General features: G+C 41.5%; 1 protein-coding gene across 1 annotated transcript; it reads right to left on the bottom strand.

The window, feature by feature from the left end:
• Positions 1–5: 5 nt before the first annotated feature.
• Positions 6–21,104, bottom strand: LOC110517613 (metal regulatory transcription factor 1). Its single transcript, XM_021595590.2, has 11 exons — positions 21,012–21,104; positions 17,928–18,485; positions 14,092–14,330; positions 10,204–10,335; positions 9,779–9,852; positions 9,342–9,478; positions 8,818–8,895; positions 8,506–8,608; positions 7,757–8,409; positions 7,594–7,660; positions 6–6,139 (listed from the first exon to the last, which is right to left on the bottom strand). The coding sequence occupies exons 2-11, from the start codon at positions 18,417–18,419 to the stop codon at positions 5,604–5,606; spliced, it is 2,511 nt and encodes an 836-aa protein (XP_021451265.1). The 5' UTR covers positions 18,420–18,485; positions 21,012–21,104; the 3' UTR covers positions 6–5,603.
• Positions 21,105–21,274: the final 170 nt, after the last annotated feature.

The following is a 21,274-nucleotide window of genomic DNA, read 5'->3' as shown; positions in this document are numbered from 1 at the left end:
ACACAGGTTGGCAATGGGACTTTAATTTCTTCTTCAAAAAGTACCTCTAATTGGAGGTAGTAAACTGAAGGTATCCAGACGCTTCATCTAAATACAATTAATAACCTTATTTATGGTCAACTACATTTATGTGCTTTACTGAATTATGAGGTTTTACATTCTATTGGTCTCTGGTTAGTAGGGTGACTTAACTTCATTTTATTACCTAAACATAAACTCCTTGTTTTGGTCAGCACAGTTACTTGAAGACCTCCCAAGACCAGGTGGGCCTGCGGGGTATTTTAAGGGTATGTTTCTCCATGCTTCAAACTTTGAAAAATGTGTCAACCACCAAACCGAAGTATCTCTCTGAACTCCACAGGAGAAGAACCTTAGCGATGGATCATTCCCTGCTCCGAAGTGACTGATTTTACTCATGGTGGTAATGTGAATCATTTTGTATGTCAATAAAAACTATCATGGATTATCTAACTTTTTTGCTTGGGCAAAAATGGGATAAGATTTCATTAGTATTATATTGCTCTCAATTCAAAAAGTAATTGCTTTATTATACAATACTACTTCATACAAAACAAGCGTAAGCAAACCAATTTCACATGATACATTCTTTTAAAAATAGAAATCCTTCACAACTCCTCACTCTTTGGGTGTTGAAGACATTCCTCTGGATTATTACATTTCCCCCTCATTTTACATATTGAGTGCTCAAATAATCATGTGTACTTAACCATGAACAGAATTCCAAAATAAAAAACTGCTTTTTCAAAGCCTCCGACAGTGTTTTGAACCTATGAACTCACCATTCTAAGCATCTGACCATTGGCTACAAAATAAATCCCCATTTGAGCTGTTATTCGCCCGACAATTTAACCTAAAGGTTAAGTAAAATCTATTCCATAAAGGCTGAACATGACAGACTCAACCCTTGTTTAAACAGCTCTACTGGGGTCAGAACCATGGTTACGTTTAAATTTTAGTAATGTAGTAAACACTCTTATCCAGAGCAATTTGGGTTAAGTGCCTTGCTCATTGGCACAGACAGATTTTTCACCTGGTTGGCTTGGGGGTTCGATTCAGCGACCTTTCGATTACTGGCCCAACACCGCTAGGCTACCTGCTGCTCTGGCCACTGCGGAGCTCGTGCGAGGTAAGTAACCTCTGGGATATTCTACTGTACTCAATTTTATCTTTACACAGATCCACAGAGAAGATTGAAATATTGCTAGTTTTATAATTTTTGTGCTCCTGCTAGCTAGCAGTATTCACCATAGCCATTTTGGAATGGCAGTCAGCCAATCAGCTAGCTTTTTATGTTCAATGTGACGTGCCCTTGGTCATCACTAGCTACTACAGACATAGACCCTGCCCTTTCTCTTCCCAAACTGTGATTTAAACCTAATCACAGTGCCTACCTTAAATTAAGAAAATAAAAGTTTCAGTCATAAACCCCACCTATTTCTTCCATTTCTCTCCCCAAAATGTAATTTTAAACCTAACCTTAACCGCAATGCTAATCTTATGCCTTTCCTTACAGTAAGAAAGCTTGTTTTCTTGACGTTTTACAATACAGCCAATTTAGACTTTGTGGTTGTGGTAACTAGTGGGTATCTGCTATTCCACAATGGCTGCTGTGGCTACTGCTAGCTAGCATGAGGATGAAAATGGCAGTTTTTTGGAGTACAGTGGCATATCTCATCCCTGCATTGAGGTGTTTTCCCACCCATATCTTGTGCTGGCTCCAGTGCCTTAATGTAACCATGATTGCATTTTGAGTCTAGTGCAGCTCAGTGTAAACAAGCATAGCAGTAGGGTCAGTATCTTCTAGCAAAGGTAGAACCAGCACTTTCAATTCTAACAATGGGTCTAACAAATCGGGTCCAAATTTGTATCACCCTTACAGATTAACGTAAAGTTCATTGAGATGACTTGAGCAAAAACAGCACATACAGTATGAGAACACAAGAAAATATGATTGTCTTTCACCCAAAACTTTAAAAAAGATGCAGCGTACAACATTTGACACAAATAATTCTTACAACAGAATCATATTGTAGTAATTTTTTCCCGAAGCAAATCCAGTTAGTGTTTAACCAGGTAACTCACATGGGAGGCAAAACAAGTACATGTAAAAAAAAAGAGACAATTCAATGGAAAGCAATGGGGGTAATAATAAAAAATAAAAAAACATTTCAATGCCCAGGCTCACAGCCCCACCTCAAACATGATGCATCACACATAATAAATTGGACCTTCACATAAAATGGATGATCATGGTGATCAAAATAGGATGCTAAGTTGGTCATACCGCTAAGTTGAATACTGAAAGATTGGTGAGCAAAAATGGTTACGTACATGGAGCTTCGCAAATGAGAAAGTTGAGCCTTCAAAGTTGACATTAGCAAACCTGAATATTGATTTAACAGAATTACTTTGGCCAAGACATTGACGTCAAAGGTTGGTAAGGTTTTTTTTGTTGCATTTTGTACTTTAAGGAAAACTGCAGTCAAATCATTGCATAGATATTTTCTTTAAAAAGGTATGCATCGAATTGGAGGTGAACATGTTGAGGGCAGTAAGAGGGTGGGTCAGGATTCATATTTACAATACATTTAGTTATTGACCAGCATTGTCAGGGGGAATACCTATACTGAACAAAAATATTAATGCAGCATGTAAAGTGTTGGTCCCATGTTTCATGAAAATAAATAAGATCCAAGAAATGTTCCATACTCCCAAAATGCTTCTCTCTAATTTTGTGCATACATTTGTTTACATCCCTATTAGTGAGCATTTCTCCTTTGCCAAGAGAATCCATACACCTGACAGGTGTGGCATATCAAGAAGCTGACTAAAAAGCATGCTCATTACACAGGGTGCACCTTATGCTGGGCACATAATGCCACAGATGTCAAGTTTTGAGAGAGCGCGCAATTGGCATGCTGACTGCAGAAATGGCCTCCAGAGCTTTTGCCAGAGAATTGAATGTTCATTTCTCTACCATAAGCCACATCCATCGTTTTAGAGAATTTGGCAATACGTCCGATTTCCTTTTCTGAACTAACTCCGTAAAATCTTTAAAAAATGGTTGCGTTAATATTTTTTATTTAGTATAAATATCAATAAGAAACAAATTATTTAATATTTGATAATTCACATTCTAGTGGACCCAATTTTAAGTGCTAACTACATTAATCAATATTCCAGGTTATCATCAAGTTTTGGTATCAGTTCAATTTCAAAACAGGAAAAGGGCAAAGCCCATGTTAGTTTACACATTTCTCCTACTCAGGTCTGCCAGACAAAGATTTCCTGCGTACTGTTATCCTATGATACATGATGACGCCTAGGTTGAATCTCGGTCACCCTTTACATGCTAAATAATAGAACATGATAGCTGCTGTCAATCAATGCCAGTGAAGTAGCAATTAAAATGTTGATGTAATTCTAATTTCCAACTACAACATTGATGTAGTGATCTGTAGAATAAAGTATTAAGTTGTCTCCAATACAGTACTACAAAAAATCAAGAGAAACAATTTCAGTCTACAGTATATTTCTGCAGTAACATCTTCACAAAAAAATTACATAAAAATAATAATTGGGATCATTTGATTTGTTGGCACATTTATCTGTTAAATCTTCAAACAAAATGAAGCATTTCTTTTCAATGTAATTTTGTCCACTTGTAGACAGCTGCTAAAAGGCATTGAACAAGACTAGATAAACAGGAGAACGTAGTCAAGCAGCGTGTCCAAATCAAGCCATAGGCAAAGATTGACAAGACAAGGAGACTGCTCAGTAAGCCACAGCAAGTGAGATATCCTGTAGTAAGGCAAGGTTGCTCTACACATAATATTTGGGCATAATGCCTTCTCTCCAATTTTTTAGTTGTAATCATTGCATTATGTCCCATGTGAAACAATATTGTCATATACTCTAAGAAAGTTACTTACACTTACATTTGAAAATAAATACTATGTTGACTGCACAGTAGCCAGTGGCCCTAAAACTAACCATTATTAGGCTTAATTTTAAACTCTTCTGCATAAGATGTGAGAGCATCTGCATGGGGGCAGAATGCAAAGACAAAGGGCAGAGCAGGGGGTATTGTCTTTAGTCTCCAAGGTCTACATATTCAAAATGTATATACAAAACAAATACATTCTTAAACAATCTGAAGGAATAAGTGTTCATATATTTAAATGAAATGTATTTACACCATCATCAACACCCTTCAGAAACCCCTTCTGCCAGCAGTGGTATTTAAATAGTCATAGTAATAACGCAGATAACTAGTCATATTAGACGGTGCACAAAGAGGGGAGAGTGCAGCCGAAAAAGGGGGCTACTACAATCGATGGGCATCCGGGCAGTTGCCTTCTAAAATGTCAAAATGGACAATCTCTTATTAAATAAAGGAAAATCTCAAGCTGTATAAATGAGATATGCCATGATGCATCCCTGAGTGGGTCATAATTCACAGAGAAACAGTGTTGTGAGCAAGTATTTTCATAATTGATTCATGATTTCATTGTGTAGAGGTTTTGCTGACCAAAACTCAATTTAGGACTTTTGACAACTTTGATATACAATTAATTGCGTTGTGTTGAAACAGCTTTCTGAAACAGACAGAGGGGCTCCATAAAACAAAAATCAGTAACAGGGGGGGGGGGACTAAAAAAGAAACCTTGGGCGAAAAGTGGAATGAATTAACAATGATTACAATGATGATGAATAAGCTGTGACTTGATGACAGTCTAATGTCAGTGATGTAGATTTTTTTCTCTCCAATAAATATATATTTTTTTGACAAATTAAATATTAAGTTATAGGCTTATCACTAATGCATTTACTTCTAAATTATATTCAAAAGGCAAGCAAATTGCGTCACAGGCAATATCTTTTTCAATTAGTAAATATGCCTGTAAAGAAAGACAAAAACGAACAAAGTGAGACAAAAGACAAAACAATGATCTGGACTACACTAGCTAATTTAGGTAAAACACTGGAAATTACTCTTCACATTATGGCATTAGCAAGACATTGCTTTTAAGGGAATGGCAACACTAATTCCTTGTAGGAAATATAGTTGATGAAATTCCAATTCACTTCACATGCAGTGCATTCTGGTCAATCACTTACCAACTAATCATAATAGTTACAGTTAAGAACTATTGTACAGTACATGGATATAGACAATGTTTTGTTGCTCTCAGGAATCAGCTTCACGCCATATTAGAAGCACACAATAGTTCCTCGGGCCTTTCAAATGATCAGTGCTTAGGACCTTGTCTTGTTTGATGGAGAGCCAGCTAATTAAGAACACTTCTTGACTGGCATGCATTTAGCTGCTTTTTCAAAATAAGCCCCCTCATTAAGTTTCACTTACAATACTTGAAAAGCGGATGCGTAGTGGGTAAATCGGCTAGTACGGCTGCGTCCTGATTCTATATCCTCTCCTAATGTGTGCATATGCACACTCCCTTTAATTTAACAATGGTAGAAACTCCCTCTGCCCAACGCTTACACAAAAATGCTTTTAAATCCATGACTGGGAGTATGCAAGAGAAGAGTGGAGAATAGGGACGAAGCCTGAGTGTCCACTAGGGGTTGGTGGTGGTGCTGGTGCCAGCGGTGGCCAGAGTGAAGTCATCATTGCTGGTCACCAGTAGCAGAGCCTCGATGTTGGCCGTGCTCTCGGGGCTCTGCAGGGACAGGAATTCCGACACGGATGGTTTGGCCACCATGGACGTGATAGGAGGGGAGTTGGTGGTCGCCGTGGCCACTCCTGGGGGGAACGTCTGTACAGAGGTCGAGGGGCTACCCGGTCCTAGTACCGCTCCTGTTTGGGGAAGAGGAGGGGACTCGTTCACTTCCGAGGTGAGCGGTAGGAGGCAGCACAAGGGGGAAGAGGGTGCCGGGGGGAGTACGGGGGGAAAGGGCAGTGCCACGGGAGCGGAGGGTGGTAGAGGAGCGGGGAGGACTGTGGGCTGTTGTTGTGGTGCTGCCGAGGCGTTGCTGCTCTTGTTCGAGAGCTTGTCTTTAGAAGAGTCCCTGCAGGCACACTGGCACTGGCAGGACTCCTCCTGTTTGATGATGATGACGGGCAGGCTGAGGCCGATCTGCTGGACAGAGTTGCCTGTAACACATTACAAAACAAGGGTTGCATTTCATTAGGCACGAAACAGAAGAAAACGGTCCAAAACCCAGTGAACTCTTCAATAAGAAACACTTTGAAATACAATGTACCCTAATGAACACAAACAGGAGCTATAGCATAACTACAGACCAAGCCAGCTGTCCAATAATTACATCCAATCCTTTGTAATTCAAATTTCATTCAAATGCTAATAGGGGACATCAAATGAATTTGTGCCATGTAAATACATTCAACATGGATGACTTTTCTAAATGACGGACGAGTTTGCTTTTTAAATATCCTGATTCATTAAACATTGGTAGGCTACCCCACATGAAAAAAAATACTAAAGTACTTACTATATAATTCTGTAGTATACTTAAGCAATAAAGCCAGAGGAGGTGTGGTATATGGCCAAGAAACCACGGCTAAGGGCTGTTATTATGCATGATGCAACGTGGAGTGCCTGGACACAGCCCTTAGTCGTGGTATATTGGCCATATACCACAAACCTCCGAGGTGCCTTATTGCTTTTATAAACTGGTTACCAACAATAATTAGAACAGTAAAAATAAACGTGTTGTCATAGCCGTGGTATACGGTCTGAAATACCACGGCTTTCTGCCAAATCAGTTTATAATATGGTATACATACTATAGTATTTACTGTAATGCTTTTGCTGAATTTATTGTAGTATTCACTGTAGTGTTTTTTTTGTAGTGCGGACATGATTAGTATACTGTAGTATTTACATAAAGTGGGAGCTTTCTCCTTGAGGAAACCTACTGGACAAATACTAAAACAGCACATTTTCCATAACCTGTAGGTAGGTAGGACCATGGTCTGAACAAATAGTTCAGAGCTTCTACTCTTTTCTGAAACCTGAAGGGAACACATGATTTGTAGGTTTCTCTATAGTTAAAAACTAGTGTTTTTGCAGACATTACTGTAGTATTTACTATAGTGTTTTACCATATACTACAAAATGATAGTGACATTATGACATTATTTTTATTTATACTTTGCCCATTCTTCCACTGCAAATCTGCCATTCCAGTGTTTTACTTGCTATATTGTATTTACTTTTTTGCCTTTACCTCCCTTATCTCACCTCATTTTCTCACATCGTATATAGACTTGTTTCTACTGCATTATTGACTGTATGTTTGTTTTACTCCATGTGTAACTCTGTGTCGTTGTATGTGTCAAACTGCTTTGCATTATCTTGGCCAGGTCGCAATTGTAAATGAGAACTTGTTCTCAACTTGCCTACCTGGTTAAATAAAGGTGAAATAAAAAACATTAAAAAAAATAGTGAGTACTGTATATGATCAAGGGATACGACAGTGTGTAGTATATTATTCTACAGTATACTATAGTATTTATTAATGTGCATCAGTACAGCATTATTGCTGTTAATAATCACACTGGTAAAAGTAGGGGACAAATCTCACCTAAATTGCCTCCTACTGGTATGGCTGTGGTAAAGAAGACCTTCTCCACTTTTGGACCTCCGTGTGGCTGGAAACAAACAACATTGATGTCCACACAAATGCATCAGCACCCAACCAAACTATCAATTCAATGTTAACCGGCATGTCAAACCGGCACTCTTACCGCTTGCTCTGGGTTCTGTTGGCTGTTGGCAGCGGTGTTAAGGATCCACTGCAGGTTCTGGTCGGACATTACGATGCTGGGCTGCAGCAGGCTCTGGGTGTGGCTGTGACTTGGGGCGATGGTGGGGGCAGAGGCTGGGGGCGCCAGGGCAGGGTTGGTGTTGCTGGCCAAAGGCACGGTGTGTGTGTGAGCCACGGCCGGCAGCGGCACAGTCTCTGTGGGGGTGGCAGCAACTACAGTGCCCAGAGCCGCGTTGGCGAGGGCTGGGCCTGGCACCAATACTGGCGCAGAAGAGGGCACTATTGGAGTGGTCTGGACGGGCAGCGCCACGTTGGGGGCAGGCATATCTGGTGTCTGCATGGCAGTGGGTAAGGGTACGAAGGTGGCAAGGGGCTGGGTGGAGCTGATTGCGGTAACATTACTAATGGTGGCAGGAGATGCTGGCGGTTGGGAAGAGGGGGTTTGGCTAAGAGGGAGCTGGGAGGAAGCCTCCAGGACAGTGGTGGAGGTGGTGTCGGAGTGAGGGTGATAGTGTGGGTGGGAACAGGACGATGAGGAGGAAGGGACAAGGGAGAATGAGAAGGAGATGGGGGTGGATCCATCGCCCATGGTGGACTGACCAGTCTCCTGGCCAAAAGCTTTGACAAGGCTCTCTGAAAAATATTAACAAATACAAAATACAAAAGTTAGCCTGAAAATGCACTGAAATCAACCCGAGTTACAGTTTATAGATTGTGATGGGTACTTGCCGTGAGGATGTGCATCGTCTTGACTGACACTGTTCTCCGGACTCTGGAACATGAGCTCGAAGATCCTCACGGGGGTAACATTGTTCAAGTCCAAGTTCTGAGACTGTAACACAGATGTAACAAAGCATTACACGATAATACATGTCTGTCTTACAATAAATCTTTATTGATCCTTTATGCAGAAACAAAATAAATATGGTTGTTTTTGCTGTCATGGTAACCCACCACAAAATAAATTATTCATACATGGACAAAAGCAGAAAGACCTATAAAGTCAAATAAGGTCTGATGAAATAGTGTGTGCACACTCACATTGTAGATGTTTTCTCTGAGCTCAGAGTCAGTCGAGATGAGGCTCAAGTCACTGAGGCACAGTGAATGATTTGCATCCTGTAATTAGAGAGGAATAGGCCCAAATTACATTTTCCACTGCCTAGAAACATTAACAGAACGAGATATTGGAGAAGCCAAGAAGCCTTCCTTTATTGAGCAAAAGCCGTCTAAAGTCATAAAGATGCATTAGGATAGAATGTGGATCATAAAAACACTCAAAACAGACTGTACTGATAGCAGGCACAATGTTGTAGGTACAAATAAATGAGTTTACCCATGAAAAAAAACCTGGATATCTTAAAATGACTTCGCAGGCTAATCCATGTTAATAATAGTAACAATACACTCTATTCAGCCACTTTAATCAAACAGTAGGTTCATACTTGGTGGCCCGTAGAGGGAATCAAACCCACGGCTATGACATTGCTAGCGCCATGCCCTTACCAAAAATGAGCCACACATGATCTGTCTGAAATAGATGCTTTGATTTATGTATGGCTCACCTCGGACAGGGGGTGAGTGAGGGTGACACTGAAGGGCTGGCCCTTGTCCCCATGGCCCCTGACGTGACTCTTCAAACTGTACTGGCTGCTGAATGCTTTCTCACAGCCGTTGCTGGGACAGTTGAAAGGCTTCTCCCCTAAGGGAAGGAAGGATGGAGGGGGGAAGGGCGCGGGGAGCGAGACGAGAGAGAAGGGAGGAAGGAAGAGGGTCACCTTCACCGTATGCCAAGGGAAATTACTATCAAAAAGTAATGTTAAAAAAGTAATGTTAAATCAAACGCTATCATTTCCTAATATAAAATATTGGAAAATGTTGAGATATTGAGCGCTACTCTCTGTCTCTGAGGTGTGGAATGTGGATTAATGATTGGTTTGACTGTCATTCTGAGATTTGACTGAGAATTTATTTTCCAAACAGAAGAAGTAGTGAAGCGTACCTGTGTGTGTCCGCACGTGCGTCTTTAGGTGATGGCTGGCAGCAAACGCCTTGCCGCAACCATCATGGTCACACCTAGAGGGAAGATCACACAAATGATTGGTCAAAGAATAACTTAAAGAATACGAAGAATAACTTAAAGCCGGTGCATAAAAATGTTGGTGTGCCACAAACAGTGTCATGCCCCTCACCGTTCTTCCAATACAAAACCATATCTCTAACTAATCAGAACAGATGAAAGATATAATTCCCTCAATGTGCAGTTTTCCCACATTTGTTTATATGCATAGAAGATCTCATATCAAGAAAAAGGCATCCTCATTCAAACATGACCAGATAATGTCCTTGCTTTATATCCAAGGCAGCGGTCTTCCTCCCCTTGTGAAACATGAACCACAGTGGGTGCGTGGAGTCGGGAGAACTCACCGGAATGGTTTCTCCCCTGTATGAGTGCGAATGTGCTTCCTCAGGTCACTGAGTGTGGTAAAGTACTTTGTGCATCCCTCCGATTCGCAGTTGAACGTCTTCCCTGTGTGCAGTCTCTGGTGCGCTTTCAGTCTGCCGAGAGGAGATAATTACAATCAACCACAGGGGAAGATTTAAAAAGGAGCCACGTGTAACGTTTGGGGGATAAATTCAATTTCCTTGTCGTTTTTGAAGAGCATGTCTTAGAGATAGCTTATTACTTACTGCCTTCTAACCATGTCATAATCCCCCCCCCCCAAAAAAAGTTGCATGGACGTGAAGTTGTGTACTATTGTTTATGTTTTCAACCAGAAGGCGAGGTCAGTACAGGTAAATCAAAGCTGGGACCGAGAGACTGAAAAACAGCTTCTATCTCAAGGCCATCAGACTGTTAAACAGCCACCACTAACATTGAGTGGCTGCTGCCAACACACTGACTCAACTCCAGCCACTTTAATAATGGGAATTGATGTAAAATATATCACTAGCCACTTTAAACAATGCTACCTAATATAATGTTTACATACCCTACATTATTCATCTCATATGTATACGTATATACTGTACTCTATATCATCTCCTGCATCTTTATGTAATACATGTATCACTAGCCACTTTAACTATGCCACTTTGTTTACATACTCATCTCATATGTATATACTGCACTCAATACCATCTACTGTATATTGCCTATGCCGCTCTGTACCATCACTCATTCATATATATCTTTATGTACATATTCTTTATCCCCTTACACTTGTGTCTATAAGGTAGTCGTTTTGGAATTCTTAGCTAGATTACTTGTTGGTTATTACTGCATTGTCGGAACTAGAAGCACAAGCTTGATTTGATTTGAACCTCAGTGAACGAGAGCCAATCGAGAAGCAGGAAGCAGTGGTTCGGACCGGATAGTTACAGTATAAAATCAAAAACTTAAGGGTAAAAAAATGGTGCGCTCCTCTCATCGAATTTTCTTCCTTTACTACAAATATAATAATTGACATTTAAAATGGTAGGCCTACTTCCAAGTGGAAACGTTGATATTGAGCTGCTGAAAATGTTCTCACCGTCTTGAATTATATAAACATTCCAAAAACATTAGAACAGAGCAGACTTAACGTGCAAACACTTGGGCCTGGAAGATTAGGTAGCACTCCAGAGAAAGAGACCAAATTGGAAAATAACAACCTAATCTTGCTTTAAAAACTTTAAGGACACAATCCAGGGTCATGTTGATTTGGGGAAGCAATGGAAAACCAAAATTAGGGGGAAACTACACATTGGTTTGGCTGTGCTGATGAATGGACCCTGACAGGGGAGTCGATGGTGGCACGCTTCCACCACCGCCTGTCTCAGTGGCCTTCGGTTCAATGTCAACACTGGAGCCACTGGCTGACTAGCCTACTACTGGCCTGGCTGAGGGCCTCCATTTATAATGCCTTCATTGAGTGCGAAACCGAAGAAGCTAAATGCAGCAGACACTACAAAATCAAGAACTCAGTCAAATTAGAAAACTAAATTGGGAGATAAAACAAAGTCCATATCACTGTAAGGTCTACCTACACCTGTTGTATTCAGCTCATGTGACTAATAAAATTGGACTTTGATTTGATATTAGGCTAGAACACCCAACAATGCATAAAAGCACTGTTCAGTACTTGGACTGACAAAACACTTGGGCCTACATACAAACTGTGCTGTAGATAAGAAAAGCAAGAACATCCTCTTTTTTTTTATACATCCTTATTTATGCAATCTCAGACTGAATGAAGAAAGAAATGAAGTAATTGACAGTTATGGACGAAGACCGTCATAAAAATACACCGTTTTTTTTTGTTGGTGGAACTAACAGCTGACTGAAGATGGGAAAAGTTTTGCTATTAGAACAGTTATTACCGTGACATCGATTAATTAGTTGACCAATAACAGTCAACCAAAACACCATGAGTGTCACAGCCCTAATCTTCTATGGAAGAATACCTCTGAATGGGTGTAGGCAGGGGATAAAATCAACACCTGCCACATGCAGGTAGATTTAGATTGGCAGGTAAGAATGTCTATTTCACCAACAACTTGCACGGCTCTACAGTGAGAGCGTTACATTCGTAAATAAAAATAGTCAAAAGTCAAGTGTGAGCATCTGCGGGTTAGAAAGATGCTGCAGTAGCGTTTCCAAATGATTTGTGCTGTTTTAATCAAATACCCCACCTCGTGTAGCAACACTGCCTGGCAGGGGAGCTGTGCGCACTGAGTGAAGCGCTGATAGATTCATTTTTGGTGGCGCTGCAAACACACGGCCAGCCCGCTCATTAGGCGTCCGTTTATGGCGGCAGATTGACGAGGGCGGGCATTTTCTGAGCCAAACTGGCCAAGATGCACCTCCAACAACTACACAGAAAACCTAACTTATTTCTGCCCAAAAATAATGACAATCTCTCCCAACCAGTGGCATATTGGCTTTTTAGGTGAGCGCTGATGCCGCCTTTTGATAAGCAGTGGCCACTTTTTGAAGGCAAGGGCGCAAAATATTTTGCCTGTTCATTCCCAATTGGTTCAGATTTTGTAAGGTCTAAACCAGCCTTGATTTGGGCCCAAACATAGACATCTATAAATGACTTATTTTCAACTTTCAATCAAAACCCCCAAAATTGCCTGATTTTGATCACATTTCATTCAGAACCTAATTTGAACGTCTCTTCAATGTCTGAAAAATAGTTTTAAAAAAAAACACGGTTTTGCTTACTGGGACGGGGTGGGTAAAAATGGAAAATGTGTCTAATTTAGTCTTTGTCCTTGTGTTTATTGGCTATTTACATTGTTTTGTTCACAAGCTCGGTTGTTTTTCAACATTAGTTGAGTCTGCTGCTTCAACTGATACAGACGAGACACCCTAGTCTGATCCCAAATCACAGACACACGTGTGACACGACTCAAGTGGCCCCATTACCACGGTAAACCTTCCACCCTTAAAAGAGGCTGCTGAACATTTTGGATAAAATAATGAAATTGAGTAATATACCACATTACTTCTAATACATTTCTTGTTTAAGAAAATTAACAAGCATGGTCATCTGTTGTTTTGTGTTTTTTTTCTTTGCTAAAGAATCTGAGTGGCTGTGGATGATGGACCAAAAATACAATTTAGGCCCCAAGTGTAGGCTAGATATGTCACTTTACATATTTTTTAAAATATTGTATCTATTATCTTAGTTATTATCTATTTTACATGTAATTTATTACCTGTTACCTTTGATCTATTATCTATCCATCTTTAGTATAGGCCTACATATACAGGTAACTGCCAAAATAAAGGAAACACTTGAGTAAATGAGGGAAACAAAGTATACTGAAAGCAAGTGCTTCCACATAGGTGTGGTTCCTGAGTTAATTAAGCAATTAAAATCCCATCATGCTTAGGGCCATAAATAAAAATGCCCAGTTGCCCATTATTTTGGCTACCATGACTACAATAAGAGATCTCAGTAACTTTGAAAGAGCTTAAAGGGTGTGTGTGTGTCTCTCAGTCACCAGCTCTCAACCCAATTGAACACATATGATAGATTCTGGAGCGGCGCCTGAGACAGTTTTCCACCACCATCAACAAAACACCAAATATGGTGGAATTTCTGGTGGAAGAATGCTGTTGCATTCCTCCAATAGAGTTCCAGACACTTGTAGAATCTATGCCAAGGTGCACTGACGCTGTTATGGCGGCTCATGGTTGCCCAACACCCTATTAAGACACTTTATGTTGGCAGTTACCTGTAGATAGATAGCCATCCGATTAGTCAGCATGTCTGGGAATATTTCAACATGCAGCTGGTAAACTTTGTGTTAGTCGTGCCTCACCTGTACAGAGTGTTGAAGGCCTTCTCGCAGCCCTGCACGTCGCACTCAAAGGGCTTCTCCTTGGTGTGAACGCGCACGTGGATCTTCAGGCTGTAGGAGGTGAGGAAGGCCTTGCCGCAGCCCAACTGGTTGCACACAAACGTGTACTCGCCCCGGTGGGTCTTCTGGTGTGTGCGCAGGTTGCCCGCCGTGCTGTAGGTCCGTGTGCAGCCCTCAAACATACACTGGTACCGCTTCACCTGAGCGACAAATAAGACGACAATTACTTTTTCTTAATGAATATTTCCTTGATTCTTTGCGACATCTCTCCTCGCCTCTCAAAATACTTTGGATAATAAGGACTGGGGGGGGGACCTTGGACCAACTTGAGAAGGAGGCGAGGCGATAGGATGAGAGCCAGAGTGAGAAACAAACGGGTATGTTTACACAGGCAACAATGACATGGTGCATGAGCGGGTAAGCGCACATGACATCCGTGACTTGACCCCCCCATCCATTTCCATCGGACTGATTTTGCTGTGCACCGTGTTTCAACTCAGCAGTCTCTGCATTCAGCGGCCGTGGCAGTCCGTCTGCCTTATGGCTCTGTTCTGCTCTCACACAAAAGGCCCCGGGGAGAGAATAAAGCCGGCTCCTTTACCCTCCTTCGTATACCCATAGAACACACTAGCCTACATTGTCATTACACAAAGCCTTCCCATCCAAGCTTCCCCCCCCCCCCACAAAACAAATCTATTTTCAGAGATAGCATTATACCCCATAACTGAATTCCTTGATCCTGTTGTGGACTAGGGGTCAAAATAAAATAAAAAGGCTTTGTTACGCAAATTTCAAGAGAAAGTCAATCAGCCCTGACCTCGTAAAAACAACACTCTTTTCCCTTAATAAATAGTCAACAACAGCTTACATCCCCTTACGTAACTCCTGGATAGCCACATTGCACACAGAGAGGCCCTACTAGACAATAGTGAGGCAGCCTGTCCAATTCAAGTTTAAATGTTTTTTTTTTTTTTTTTTTTTGAGCTAGCGGTCCAAAAGGATGGATTCCAGCCATGACAACTGGTCCACTAGCAGTCTCCACATGACACTACAAATCACTGGAGCCTAACAGAAACGCAGCGGGAGATGGCTAAGACAACTGTTGGCCTATATTTAAGGAGGAGATAGAAGGAGAATCCCCAGCCGGAGGTCATATTCATCAGGGACCAAACGGAATAAAACTGACTGAAATACGGAAGGATTACCTGAACTTGTCCGTTGGAAAACGTTTTGCTACATTGTGCACTAATGAATACAACCCAGCATAACCCGTCCCTTGGCGATACTAGGCCTAATGACTGACAAACCTGAATGAATAGCACAACCAATGTCATGTGCACAAGTACAGTGAAATGCTTTATTGCAAGCTCTAAACCCAACAATGCAGTAATCAATATCAATGTTGTAAAAATAACATAAGGTAGAGCAAAAACACAAGAAATAGAACATGAGAAAGTAAGAAGCTATATACAGGATCAGTTCCAATACCATATTCACAATCTGCAGGGGGTGTACTCGAGTGATAGAGGTAGATATGTATAGGGGTAAGGTGACTAGGCATCAGGACATATGATAAACAGAGTAGTAGCAGCGTATATGATGAATGTGTGCATGTGTGTAGAGTCAGAATAAATGTGTGCATGTTGTGTGTGTGTGAGCAAATTAAGTGAGTATGTGTGTGTGCATGAGTGTGTAAGGTCTTGTGAATGTGCATAAAGAGTGCAATTATATCTATATTTTTTCTAACACAAGAGCGAAGGAAGGGAAGTAAGAAGCATGAACATGCACCCCACACAGTGAGGAGCCTGGCTGCAGTGCTGCTACAGCGTATCAGCTGTACTGTATTGTTATTCAACCCCCACAGCTTCACGACTGACTCCCCCACTTCTGCAGCGTCACTTCAAATCACACAGGTTAACTAGATTGGCATGCCATCGCCTCCCACATGCACAGCGGGGAAATAGCTCTCCAGTAGTAGGCTACACAGAGTGTCTAATGGAACTAGATGCTGCAAAGCCTACTGAAATGGTATGTAAGAATGCTGAAAAGCCTACTGAAATGGTATGTAAGAATGCTGCAAGGCCTACTGAAATGGTATGTAAGAATTCTGCAAGGCCTACTCAAATGGTATGCTAAGAACTGCTTTGTGTTGCATTGAGACATTTAGAACACCTAGGCTAGAGAAACATTGAAAATAACATCTGCAATGTTTGGCATCCACATCTGCAATTATGACAAAAGTCAAAAGGAAATGAGGAGGACACACATTTTGGCGAAGCAACATGAACGTATGCCAAATCATGAGTTGGGAGAGGAACAATAGTTTGGGGTGATTGTATCTTTGGCTCAGAGTCTGTAGAGGAGATTTCATAAATCCAATTGTAAGTAAGCAAAATACATTTTCTCTCCCTCAATGACATCATGCAAGTAGCTAGGCTAGGAGGGGGAGGAGTGGTCTGGCTCCAGCAGAGCACTCAACACAAAGACAGCACAAGGACCCTAATGGCACTGGCCAACATGGTGACAAAGGGGGACCCTGGTAACGAACAGGAACTTTGTTGCATTGAGGGTGCAATATTTGGCCGGGCCTCATAGTGATTGGTTAGGAGTAGTGTTGAACTGACCACTGGTGCGACCCTGAGCTAGCCTGTTGTTATGGTTCTGCTTTGCATTTTAGGAAGAAATAGCCTAGAGGTCCAACCATCCAACAAGCTCCATTGTACTCTTTTGCAGACCAGCGTGCCTTACACAATGATTAAGAGCTAGCCGTAAAGACTGAAGCCACGAGACCATAAAGTACAACACAAATAATGACACTGCACAAGCTTCAGATGAGTCATTTACTATGTGTGCTGTACACAGCAGAGGAGGGGTTAAACATTTCTCATATAAAACTATACAGTGGTGGAAAAAAGGACCAATTGTCATACTCAAGTAAAAGTCACCCAGTAAAATCCTACTTTATATTTGGGTTTTAAATATACTTAAATCAAAAGTAAATGTAATTGTTAAAATATACTTAAGTATCAAAAGTAAAAATTACTTCAAATTCCTTATATTAATCATGATTTTTATTTTTTCTATTTTTCTATTTAAGGATAACCACGGGAACACTCAGACATAATTTACAAACAAAGCATTTGTGTTTAGTGAGTCTGCCAGATCAGATGCAGTAGGGATGACCAGGGACTTTCTCTTTAAGTGTGTGAATTCGACCGTTTTCCTGTCCTGCTAAGCATTCAAAATGTAAGGAGTACTTTTGGGTGTCAGGGGAAATGTATGGAGTAAAAAGTACATTATTTCCTTCAGGAATGTAGTGAAGTAAAAGTAAAAGTCGTCAAAAATATAAATAGTAACGTACAGATACCAAAAAAACGACTTAAGCAGTACTTAAAATATTTTTTACTTAAGGAGTTTACACCACTGAAACCATGTGGAAGCAGAAAGGTCTTGAGGAGAACGTAGCTCACTAGGCACATCAAAGCATTTCGTTCACCCAGTGAATTTACTCTCCCTGCTCACCCCTCACGTTGCTCCCTTTCAACATGGGTCTCTATTATTTTTACTTAACACAACTCACTAGGCTAATTGTGTGTTGAGATCAAGTACATTTAAATCAGGCAGTGCAAAATCCCTGATCTACAAACCACCTTGCATTTCGAATGACTACTCATTATGTGATCAAGATCAGTGATTCTGCGCCTTGCCCAAACTGATCCCCTCAAACACACTGTATGACCTCCACACAGCGTCACATAACGCATTTCAGCGGGGAGGGGGCACGTAAGCCAACATACCTCTCTTTGCTTGGTCTCCGGACACTCCGAGTGCAGGGTGAGGGTGGCCCCCTCGATGTTGCGTGGCATGGCCATGGACCCCGGGTTGATGATGAACTGGATCTGGTCGGGCGAGATGGTGTGATGCACGTATCCCTGCGACATGCCGTCCTGGTCGCCCATGAAGGTCATAGAGCCTTCCTCATCTTCCTCCTCCTCCTCTTCATCAACCAGGAAAGTGCCCCCATCGTCGTGGTCCCCCCCGACACAGTGTCCATGGTCCTCCTCTCCCTCCTCGTCCAGCCGGATGGGGTCCTGCTCGATGAGCACCGTAGTGCGGTCGTAGACGCGGGAGCCCGAGGGTGCCGACATCAGGTCATCGTCATCTTTGTCGTCGTCGTCGTAGTGCGCCATCTTGTCTTCATCGTTGTCCTCTTTGTCATCGCGCTCAAGGTGGTCCACCTCCACCTGCAAAAACATGGAGGCCTCCGTGCGAGGGCCACGCTCGCTCATGGTCCCGGCTGGGCTGGCCTCCTCTGGTGGGTGAGTGTGCACAGAGGATGGCGTGCTTACTTGTTCCTGCACAGAGGAGGATAGACAGGAAAGTGTGAGGGTGGTGGCTATTAGGAGTTGTGCTGTGCCCCTTCAAAATCAAAGTGTTCATTTTAAATGCAGGGCTGTGAGTGCTGACCTACCTCGTTCTGAATTTCAAAACAATTCTGTTAACAAAAACAATCTCTTTGCTTGCTACATCTAGAGCCATTGAAGTAAAGAATATAACAAATTATGATTCCTTGCAATGAAAGTAGCTAGAGCCTAGCTTCAGTCAGTGACCTGGGCTAACGCAGTAGCTATTTGGCCAAAAGGGGAAGGCCTACGTGACATACCAAAAACAAAAAGGCTTTGAAACTTGAGGATAATTGTTCCACCTTCCAAGAGCAGAATATAGATACTTGGAAAGTTATTTGGTTGAGTATTGCAAACGGTAGGTAAGGTGGGACAATGCAGAGCAGCTATTTTTATGCCAAAGACAAGCATGGAACACTTGCTCTAGAAGCAAACACCTAACTGTTGAGAATGCAGCTAGAGAAGATACCTGAACAGTTCTCTGGCAGTACCAGTTAAAAACCACCAAATCTATAGCCTAAAGTTTGGTTACTAAAGTGGTATAGTGTAGGCTACTCGTCATCTTCAAACATGCCATGCATAGCACCATAAACACTTGTCTAAAAGGTGGACCAGTTATACCTATTCCCTAATGCTGGAGTGAAATGATAAAACTTATCTATTCTCTACAATGCATTGGAACAATGTCTTGATGTAGCTATAAATGGAATTTGTTGTATGAATTAGCCTGAGTATGACTGTTATATGGGTAGATTTGAACCATTTCCAATGAGGAGCCAGCTCAAATGCAGAAGGCTACTAATTTGAGTAGAAAATGTGTCAGTGTCAGTGTCAATGGACCTCTATACCAGGTGGTGTCAGAGGAAGGCCCTAAAAATTGTCAAAGACTCCAGCCACCCAAGTCACAGACTGCTCTCTCAGCTACCGCACGAGAAGCTGGACCGAAGAACAAAGTCTGGAACCAACAAGACCCTGAACAGCTTCTACCCATAATCTATAAGACCACTAAACACTGTAGTTAAATATTTTACCAAATAGCTACCCAGAGTATTTGTATTGACCGTTTTAACACTATTTTGACTAATTCCATATGCTGCTGATACCGTTTATGATCTCTCCTGTTGCCTAGTCACTTTATTCCTACCTACACACTCACACTTTTTGTTTAATTTCTACCTATATTATCAGTTAAGAACAAATTCTTATTTACAATGATGGCCTACCACAGCCAAAGCCGGGCCAATTGTACGCTGCTCTATGGGACTCCCAATCACGGCCAGATGTTATGCAGCCTGGATTCGAACCAGGGACTGCAGTGATGCCTCTTGTACTGAGATACAGTGCCTTAGACTGCTCATCAGCCCATATATACATAGGGAGCCTATATGTACACGGCCTCAGTACTGGTACCCTGTGTATATAGCCAAGTTACTCATTGTGGACTTATTCCTAGTGTTATTGTTCTTCTCTGCATTGTTGGGAAGGGTCGTAAGGAAGCATTTCACAGTTAGTCTGCCTGTTGCTTACAAAGCATGTGTCAAATATAATTTGATTTGGTTTCATTTGAATGTTCTGTATGTTCCTAGGCACTAACCATCTCGCCACCCATGGAGTTCTAGAACTTCCTGATTTCGTTTGACAGCACAGTGGTGCCAGCCAAAGTTGATTTATCATGGACAGTGTGTATTACACCAACGATATTTACAAACATTTTCAGGAGACAATCTAAAGATGGCATGTCACACCCATCTGTGATTTCGCCTTTTGACTAAAGGCTCCATACAGCGCGACGGCATCACTAGTGGCTAGCGCGTTTGTGAATAGTTGTAATTATTTGTCCAGGTAGCTAACGTTCGTCGGGCAGCTAACTTTAGCGTTGCAAGGACAACCAACTTCCATCCTGATAACGTTCGTAATAACTAGATAACATTAGCTAAATAAAGATATCAATAGTTACCTAGTTGACTTCGATCGACATGACAGTTCAATTAACTAACTTAGCTAGTTTGCTAACGTTAACATGTAAATGTCTCGCTAGCTATGTAAAACTGTTTAACTCAAATGAAAACGTGACAGCTATTTCTTTTTTGACAACGCTATTTTGCTAACGTGTAGCTAACGTAACGTTGGCTTGAACGATTGTGTTCGTTGGAAATAATGTCAATCTAGCTAACGTTAATCAACGTTTCAGACTAGCTATAATACCAATGAACAAGTGCATGATAAGCAGCTACTAAGCATGCAGAGTAAAATAACAAGCAGGCTATGTTATGCTTAGATATCGAACGTTACTAGCTAACAAGTTAGGCAACGTTATCGTTAGCTAAAAATCTGTGAACTAACGTCCTGCTAGCTAGCCAGCTAACGTTAGTTTGACTGGCTGTCTATCGATAAATCTCCCATCGAAGCAGATAAATTGACAAAGTAAAAGTTTCAGGGCTCCACTAGAGAAACATATACAACACAGAAAACATTTACCGGTGCAGCGCAAATGCCGACTTGGTTTATGTTTCGGGTAGCTTAGCACTTTCTTCCCATCCCCTCCCTAATGGTGCCATGATTAAATAGAAACGTCATATTTCAGCCTCCCCTCGTGTTGTATTCTGGGAAATATACCCCTCCCATGTACACTAGTCCCCCTATAATGAAATCGAAACTACTGAAATGAAATCTTAGATTTAAAATAATGCAAAGCTACTAAAGATATCATTTGATTTGTAATTCCCAATCAGTACTAACAG

This window comes from Oncorhynchus mykiss, chromosome 3 (genome assembly GCF_013265735.2).
Source record: "Oncorhynchus mykiss isolate Arlee chromosome 3, USDA_OmykA_1.1, whole genome shotgun sequence".
Classification (NCBI taxonomy): domain Eukaryota; kingdom Metazoa; phylum Chordata; class Actinopteri; order Salmoniformes; family Salmonidae; genus Oncorhynchus; species Oncorhynchus mykiss.
Note: the sequence above shows the minus strand (reverse complement) of the source record. Positions and strands in the feature narration are given on the sequence as shown.